Genomic DNA, 9,631 nt, shown 5'->3' on the forward strand with positions numbered 1-9,631 from the left:
ACTAAACTAAAAGGACCCTTTGTATTTTTATGATGATGAAAAAATATCTTGTATTCACGATGCAAGTCTTTTGTCGTGTGTGTCAAAATCGCACCGACAAAATTCGGGAAATTGTAAAATATTTTTAGAATATTATGTGTCCGTACTCCTTAACTAATTATCATTCAATAGGGGTGGGCGCGGGTCGGTTGCAGCCACGGAATCTCCAATCCGCCATCCGTCTGTTAGATTGGCGGATTGGAGAAAATCAATCTGCATCAGTCCACCAATCCGGCGGATGTGGATTGAGCAGATTGGTGGTTTGGCGGATGTATGTGAATCGGTTTGGCGGTTTGAAATTTTATAAATTTTCAACATAGTTCAACTTGTGCACTTCCTCAAAAAAAAAAAAAAAAAAAAAGAAGAAAATATTACAGTCAATGACTTAAAAAAGTATTACAATTACTGCATGTCTCATCCAAAGAAAGAAAGTTTGAAACTTTAGAATATCACAATCACTGCATGCCTCATCTACATATTACAACAGCATGCCTCATCCATATAAAGTATTACAATCTGTGGTTCTTAAAATATAAAAACAATTCAAACCACTAAAACCATGAACAGAGCAATAGTAGAGATTGTATGTGTCTGTATTGTTACATTTATATATGTTTTTGAAAACAAAAACCAACCAGCATATATCATATTTTTTATTTATTACTTTTAGAGTTAGATTTAAAAATCAAAAAATATAGATAAATAATACGTTTATTTTTTTCAATTCAAAAAATATATTCAAGTTGAAAATTTTTTTTCAACAGAATATTTGAACTATTTTTCAATTGAAAATACAAACAAAATATTTAAACAAATTGAAAACACAAAGTCTTATAAATAACTAAGGGTGTTTGCGGTTTGACGGTTCGGTTGCGGCCAAAGGAACCTCAAATTCGTCATCCGTTCGCCAAATTGGCAGATTGGAAAAAATCAATCCGCAATCGTCCGCTCGTCATCACGCATCCGTCCAAAATGCGGCGGATCGATTCAGTTCGGTTGGTTTTGACGGATCGGTATATCCGCTGCTCACCCCTATTCAATATGCCTATTATATTCTCCAATTATCTAATATAATACCCCACTTGTTCTTATTTTTCACTAATTACAATATTATAAAATATTACATGTCTATATTATGAGATTATTATAATATAATTATTACTGATTTATAATTTTTCTAAAAAAGGAAAAGAAAAAACAAAAAGGCATTATAGATCTATAAATATTGTGCAAAAATACCCACAACTAGGTATCCACCACATCCAGATCAAAATAGATGAATGAATGTACACACAACACACCACCTCCATGTGAGCCACTTTCTATCACAGCCAACATTTATAACATGTTTGTTAGGCTTCTCCTCCTCATCTGCGTGCGTGTCAATACATTTTCAAAACCAAACAAAAACCGTTAATTAAAAAGATCTGAGTTGTGGCGTCAACCGCGACCCTCTCTCCCTCCCTCCCTCCCGCCCTAATCTCAATTTTTTTACTATTCATTCATTCTGGTACAAAAACCACCTTCAACTCCCTCCTCAAATTCTGAATCTCTCCGATCGATTTCTCGACTCAATTGCCTGATGATTTCCGCCGGAAATCGTCCCTTGGTGTGTTGTTCTTCGCCGGAGTGTGGCTTTTCTGAGGCTTCGTCTCCGAACTTAGGGTTCGTGCAGTTGTCGCTGCCTAATTTTGATTGTAAGAGTTTGGGGCTCCAAAGCACCAATGCGAGATCGAGCTTTTTCGCGCCAGTGAAAGCAATGGAGGGTTCTAAAACTTCGTACGTCAATGGCAAAGCTGATCGCGTTCGCGAACTGAACCAGTCGGGCTCCAATTCAAACGATAACGCGATGAGTGATTCTAGTGGTATTCTGATCTATCACTTATCTAATTTATATTTGAAATGTGCAAACGATTTCGTGAGGCTTTTAGATTCGATTCTACAACCTTTAATGTTGTAGAATTGATTTTGTAATGTACTTGCAAAATAGTTAAATGTACTCAAATGTACGGAGATTCTGATCTTAATCAATTGTATAATTAGGTAAATGCATCTTATAGATTGATTTCTTTTTTTGTTTATGTTTTGTTGCATATTCGTGAGGCTTTTTCAGATTTCATTCTAAAACATTTTGCAAATGATTGCTTATTTTTTATTGTTTTATGTTTTGAGATCGGCTTTGTAATGTACTTGCAAAATAGTTAATTGTTACTCAAATGTATCGAGATTCTGATTTTAATCGATTGTTTAATTAGGGAAAAGCACCATCCAGGTGTCTACGATTGGGAATTCGACGAACATTGCTTGGCATAAGTGTTCAGTTGAGAAAATTGACAGGCAGGAGTTGCTTCAGCAAAAAGGTTGTGTAATATGGATCACGGGTCTCAGCGGTTCAGGTTTGTATTTTTTTTTTATTGACCATGGCTTGAGCCTTACTGTCTATGCTATATGAATTTTTTCATGTGTTTGCTACATTTTGATGTTTGGGATCAAATTGAAGACATGAAGCATAAACTCCAATATATCAAATAGACGATCAACATCCTTATAGTGTGATGATTGTCGTCACTCATGTACTGAGATGATATTTTTATTTATAGTCTTTAAATTTCAAGCTGCTTAAAAAGATTAGAGGATGTATCATTTTTGTATTTATAAATGCTCTGCCAAGCAGGCTGGTGATGCCTACTAGGATGTCATGTTCCCCTCATTTATTTTTTCTTTAATGTTTGAAATTGAAATGAAAAATGACAGTCTGTTGGAAGTCATAAATGTGAAATTCAGGAGTGGATGTAATGGAAATTTTGTAAGCAGACATCATATGCTAGAGATCATAACTAATTACCATTATCCTTACAATAACTAATTAATAAAATGTTTACGTAAGAAGATTTGGTTCATTGTGACCACTTTTGAATTGGTTTTAACATGCTGCTAAATTAGACTTCTGTTCAGAATTTGGATATTAGTTCCAATAAAGTGAATACATGAGTTTTCCACCCTTTTTATATGCCTTTCATTTTTTCTTCTTAGAGCTTTAACAAACATATCTTCAATGTTATGCATAAGGAAGGATTACAGTTTTTAAATAAGATTGGTGGCCTTTTTTTAACTTTGGACATTAAGTTAAGTTCTTATCAGCAATAGACGTCTTTTCCACTTTATTTAGTTCATTGTCATCTATTTGGAATGAAAAATTGTGCATGTTCACAAAATGACTTAAAATGCGAGTCCGTCAAAAGGGCTCTTATATCTTTGTCAAGCCCAAGATGAATTGGGTTGTCATTTATCTCAGTATTTTACTGATACTGAAGGAAATACAAGAACAAGTTTCTGATAACAGCTCTAAGGCACATTTTGGGGAACTTTTAAGTTACAGCAAGAGTTCGATACTTTTTTTTATGCAATCTTCTCAATATTATTAGCATTTCTTACCCTGGTATATCTTCTTCCGGTTTACTCCCTATTTTCAAGTAATTGTTAAGACTCATGAACTATTATTTTGTTTTATCATTTTAAATAGTTTGATCTTTAATTTTAGGAAAGAGCACTTTGGCGTGTGCTTTGAGTCGAGGCTTGCACTCCATGGGAAAGCTGACCTACATCCTTGATGGTGACAACGTTCGTCATGGTCTAAATCGTGATCTTGGTTTCAAACCAGAGGATCGGGCAGAAAACATACGAAGAATGGGTGGGTTTTAACGGTCCATCATTTGTACAAACTTCATTGCCTAAATTTGCCCTCTTACTCTTTTCTAAAATAGTTCAAATTTCATATTTATGGTTTTTAGGGGAGGTAGCGAGGCTCTTTGCAGATGCTGGAGTTATTTGCATTGCCAGTTTAATATCGCCCTACAAAAAGGACCGAGATGCATGCCGTGCATTACTGCCAGAAGGAGAATTCATTGAGGTTTGTGCTCTGGAAGGATTGAGCATTTGGCTGCATAAAGTTGTTAGTGTAGTACTGGTAGAAGAGGAAGGGGATTTTTGGTATAGAGAAAGGTGCTTCATTGCCTATAATTGATAAAGTCTATAACTCACAGGTGTTTATGGATGTGCCTCTCCATGTATGTGAAGCAAGGGACCCTAAAGGCCTGTATAAGCTTGCACGAGCTGGAAAAATTAAAGGTATCTTCTTGCAGTCTCATTGAAGATTGAAATTCTGAAATCTGAATGATAGTTGTTTCCTTTCACCTTTTTCTTCACTTGATCTGCTGTGTCAGTGTTCTAAACATAATGTTGATGAGCTTGAGATTAAATTTATGGTGTGTCATTTAAAAAGCATGGGGGCTGCTTCGAAATCTCGTCAAGCCAATGCCACCTCCAGATTGTAAAAAAACTTTCTTTCACAATTTTTTTTTCAGGTCACTAGCTCTCAGTTTAAAGTGTTCTCTTGTCTTGCAGGTTTTACAGGGATTGATGATCCATATGAGGCACCATTAAATTCTGAGGTGTGTATGCTCTTTAATGAAAGAGATGTTTTTATGTGCCTGAATTCGCTCAAACACGTACATTCCAAGGATAGGTTTCATTTAAAACATGAAAATTTCAGGATACACCGATTTACAATGTCAAATAATAGTATATATTAGTGAACCAATATGCATCAAGACAAGAGGTCTTGCTGAAATTAATAACTGGATATGAAGTCGAAGTTTGGGGCCTTTCTCGTATCAGGGTTGTCTAACATGCCACGGTTTACCTATTGATGTTTAAATAACCCATTTTTGCAGATAGTATTACAACAGAAAGGAGAGGTCTGTGCTTCCCCAAGTGAAATGGCTGAAACAGTGTTAGCTTACTTGAAGGAGAAAGGGTATCTGAATGCCTAATTTGTGAACAGTGGCCCGAGTTGACTATCTGTCTGTCTACCAGTAACCAAAACATGATATGCAAAATTCCAAATGTCTGCAGGATGGGAAACTTGTTTCCTGTTTCTGTGCTTCGATAGTATGTTGGATGATATCAGATTAATTGATGTCATATTTGTTGTAATGCCGTTCAAAAGGCATTTTGTGTTTGCTTCAATTGATAGCAATAAATAAGGAAAAGGGTTAGTCAAGTGTGATTCTGTTGATAAAAAAGCTTGTTTGATGGTTGGTAAAACCCGACATGTACTTATGAATAATTCTGATTCGATGAATTTTAAAATCACATAGCAATTTGTTTTCCTATTAATAAGGTGTTGCAACCTAGCTTCTTGGCAGGACAATATAAAAGGAAAAAAATTCTGTCTCGATGGAGTATACAATCTTGAAAGGTGGTGTTTTTGTTCCTCCACTTCTTTAGACCATATATTTCTAAGCCATTTTGTGTGAAAAAAATACATAATAGAAGTATAAGCATGTGCTATAACAATCATTTTAAAAACTATTATTTTTAATTTGCATTCTCCAATGAAAAAGTAAAAAGGGATATGGAATCATTTTTTATTATTTTTAAGTCAATGTGAAATACAATTTATATCTAACCCAAGTTCCTAACTCACCATGCTTTTGAAGGTATTGGAAAAAAAAAATTGTTCATTAAAAACGATTTGGTTGTCAGATGAGCGGTGGATCTGAATGATGGCGACATCGTCATCCTCCTCTCTCCTCTACGTCGGTGGTGGTGGTGGTTCTCATTAGGCGTTGCTGTCTCCGGCAACAGACATTGCGGCGGCCAACAATGGTTGTTTGTTCTTATGGGGGGAAGCGGCTTGAGTCTTGAGGGAGAGGTGGAATTTCCAAACAATCCGTTGGGTTGTTTTTGGGAATCAGATCCTCTTCTAGAGATTCTTGCTTGACTTTCTATTTAGATTATTGGGCTTACTTTTAGCCCAATTTCAACGATTCAGATCATTTATATTTTAAAATTTGTTGATTATACTATATTTGTATTAAATATCAAAAAAACATGTATTTGGATCATTGAATTAAAAATTAATTTTTTTAAAAATTTAATAAACAGTTTTTCGAACACATATTTTCTGATATTCAATTAATTTGATTTTTTACAGATATGATATACTTAACAAATCTTAAGTTATGATTGATTCAAATTATCAAAATTAGGCCTAAAATAGGCCCTATAACTTAGCAAGTAGGAAGTCAGGTAAGAAAAGAGGGGATCCTGATTCTGTTTGTAGTCCAGATCTGATCTGATTCCCCAGAGAGCGAGAGAGAGATGGAGAGAATGAAGTGCAAATAGCAAATACCATTCAATTCAATAATTTTTCTTGTACTAGCAAATAGCAATAGAGAGCAATAATAAAAGAGTTTAAATAGGCAACAGTAGTAGTAGTAAACATTAATGTCAAACATCGATGTGGTGTTACAAAGATTTGACAGAGAGAGAGTACAATTGAGTTGAAGGTGTAAAATAAATAATCAAAGGAAAGGTATAGGTAATGAACGGCGAGAGTAAGTGTGGTGGAGAGACAAAAAGCAGAAGGCAAGAGCGGTGGTGAGAGCCATCGCAGCAAAGTTCACTGCTTCTAAAATGGCATCGAAACGGCGCTCGTGGAGACCCCAAAGGGTAGTCACGCAGTCCCCAAAACCACCCACCACCGTCGCTAAGAATATCGCCATCTCTCTCTCCCTCCCTCTCTCTCTCTCTCACGATTCTAAAACAGAGATGAGATACAAACCCAGATGACCCAGTAACCAAAACGAACTACACACACCGGACAACAACTCTAGTCTATAATTGCAAATTGGAAGTTTATTGAGCATACCCATACCCCACCCACCTCTTCCAATCTCATTTATTACCCAAGTTGATTGGTCCCCGCCATTAATCATAGTGTTTGCAACTTGCATATGTGGGGGGTAGGGGTGTTCGCGGATCGGTTTTGTGCGGTTTGCGGTTCGGTTTTGACCCGCCCACATCTATGCGGTTTGGAAAAAAGTTAACCCGCGACCGCCCGCAGTGCGGTTTGCGGTTTGTGCGGATAGGGTTTACAAGTGTGCGGGCGGTTGCGGGCGGTTTGCGGTTTACACTTTTTTCTTTAAAAATTAATTTTCAAATTTTTTTTTTCCAGCGAATTTAGGCATCAGATTCATTTTATTTATTTGTGATAATAATTTTTTGATGAGTTTACAAATAAAAATTGAATATCAATGCATTAAATGAAAGTACCCAAAACAAAGAGGCCCTATACTAGCATTTTTGCCATGAAAAAAAAGTATATCAATGCATTAAAGGTTGTACTCAATTAGAATTGCCAGTTCAGTAATCAATAATCAAACTATAAGTTCTATCGACCATTAGAAGGAAAATTTTATTAGGAAAAAGTGGATGAATCACAAATGAAAATCATATAAGAAACCAAATTTAGGACTTGATAATTCTACGGCATTAAGAAAGTTGAGAAATACTTAAAAATAAGGATCCTAGTGTCATAGAGAATATAATGGTGCTCCTGTAAAAGTTACAAAGTTGGTATATAAAAAAAAAAAAAAATAATAATAATAATTAAAGTGCGGGCGGTTTTTGCGGGTTGCGGGTTTAAACCGCGACCCGCCCGCAACCCGCAAATTTGTCATATTTCAAACCGCATCCGCCCGCATTATGTTTGCGAAACCGCCCATTTATATGCGGGTTGGGCGGATTGGGCGGTTTGAGTGGTTCGGATAAACCGTTGCCCACCCCTATGTGGGGGTGATTTGAGAAGTTAGTCAAAGTTAATTTTTTAATTTTTTTAATATATATATTTTTTATCTTTTTATGTGTAAAAAATGTGAAAGATAATGTGATATAAAAATTAAAAGCTAATTTGTAATTGGATTGTCAAATTGCCTCATAATAAATAGCTATTGGTGTTCACCAAAGATCACCAAAGAAAATAAAAAAAATAATAATATACTTAGGTCTCGTTTGGGAATATGTTATTGTGCGAGTGATTTTTCGATCACACCGCCCCACTTAGTATTCAGCTGGAGAGCACTGGCAGAATAGATGACATCTGGCTGACCTGTAACAGAAAGAGAAGATTCCGGCGGTGGTTCGTCCCGGGGGCACTCCGACGATCAAGTCAGTATATTTCTCAAAGATAATCAATAGTACTAAACTCACTGTTCAGAATATAAATTGCGTACGTTAGACCCATCGGGGGTGCCTTTCTTTTATAGTTAACTCAATCCTAGTCCTTATAGAAGCCTAGCTTCAATGGACTTCTACTTAGTGTTTATCTTGGACTCTTCAAGAGTGTTATCCTTATCCACGCTAAAGTCCTTCCTCATTCTAGGACTCTTGTGCCTTATCCGCTTATCTCGGATTCTGATATCTTCAGAGATAACCTCGGCCTAACCGAGATAACCTCGACGTCACAACCTGAACATGTGGCACCTCGGCTGACACGTCGGCGTCACCTTCGCTACGTGTTGGGACTCAGAAAATATATCTCCACAATTGCCCCATAGGTTCTATTACCTCGGCATTCTGAGGTGATGGAACCTATATCGATACTTCCTGCCAGTACATCGGCTTTAGCCGAGATCATCATTATAGGCCGACATGTCTCTTTAAGGTTTAAAAGTTTCCAAGATCTCCTTCACGCGTATGAGCTGTTATGCAAAATAATTCAACTATTTCAGCCACGCGTCTTCCTTTTACGGGATCGTACTCCGTACGTGCTCACAAGTCGTCTTGCGCCTACATGCGCCGTCTGACGCATTCGTTGTTCCAGACGCATTAATTGCCCTTTTTGCCGCCGTTTCAAGTTTTGACAAAAACTCGTATCCTCTCTCTTTGTCTCTTCACTTTTCACTTCTGAAGTTTTCTTTTCTCTTCCTAACTTTCCCTTCAAGATCCTCTATTGCTCAAGCTTCCAAAACTCTGCAACTTGCTCTGTCCATTTCCTCCGGCGAGGTTCTTGTCAATCTGTTCCGCTGCCACCGTTCTTCTGACTTTGGCGATCTCAACATCGGCTTCTTTTTTATGGTAAGTCACCATTCCTCCTAGTTTTAGTTCTTGTTGTGCTCCAAGAAATTTTTGCTTTATCATTAGTCGTCATTGCTGTTTTACTCAAATATTTGATTCATGAATCATGCCTCTGAGTGTATTTATTTTACGATTTTGCTATTTTCCCATGTCTTGAATATTCACACTGCTCACAACTATTCTACTTTCGCTATTGTTCTGGGCCTTGTACCCTTTCACACACTTTGTCACATAGTGTTCTTGGTAGTTCACCCTTGTTCTTGATTCTGAAACACGTTCTTGTTTTTTTGTTTTCCAGATTCGTGCCGTCGATCTTCATTTCCATAGATCTAGGGTTGGGATTTGTTTGTAGAACCCATGATTTTTTAGGAAAAACTGAAATAATTTCCACAAATTCTTTACCCAGCAAATTTTTAGGTTTTTGCCGAGGTCCATAAAACCCTTTAGAAACACACATTTCTGAAATCCAACCCCTTCAGTTAAGCCGAAATCATGGGTATGTGGAAACATAGGGTAGACACCCCGAGCAAATTAGAGCACTTTAGGCAGGAGTTTGACATCCCGGTCGACGTTCATCTGAGGTTGGCTGGGGAGGAAGACTCTATCATGCCCATAGCTGATTCTATGCCCCTTCCTGTTGTAGCTTTCATTGAGTGCGGACTTCGGCTCC

The 9,631-nt window shown here is 36.9% G+C and overlaps 1 protein-coding gene across 1 annotated transcript; it reads left to right on the forward strand.

Annotated features, from left to right (window-relative positions):
- The first annotated feature begins 1,286 nt into the window (after window positions 1–1,286).
- LOC114312211 (adenylyl-sulfate kinase 3) lies at window positions 1,287–5,217 on the forward strand. The gene is made up of 7 exons (XM_028258416.2): window positions 1,287–1,904; window positions 2,295–2,435; window positions 3,581–3,730; window positions 3,831–3,949; window positions 4,083–4,167; window positions 4,444–4,490; window positions 4,773–5,217. The coding sequence occupies exons 1-7, from the start codon at window positions 1,622–1,624 to the stop codon at window positions 4,869–4,871; spliced, it is 924 nt and encodes a 307-aa protein (XP_028114217.2). The 5' UTR covers window positions 1,287–1,621; the 3' UTR covers window positions 4,872–5,217.
- The last annotated feature ends 4,414 nt before the right edge of the window (window positions 5,218–9,631 follow it).

This window comes from Camellia sinensis, chromosome 1, assembly GCF_055761805.1.
Source record: "Camellia sinensis isolate YWXY chromosome 1, ASM5576180v1, whole genome shotgun sequence".
NCBI lineage: Eukaryota > Viridiplantae > Streptophyta > Magnoliopsida > Ericales > Theaceae > Camellia > Camellia sinensis.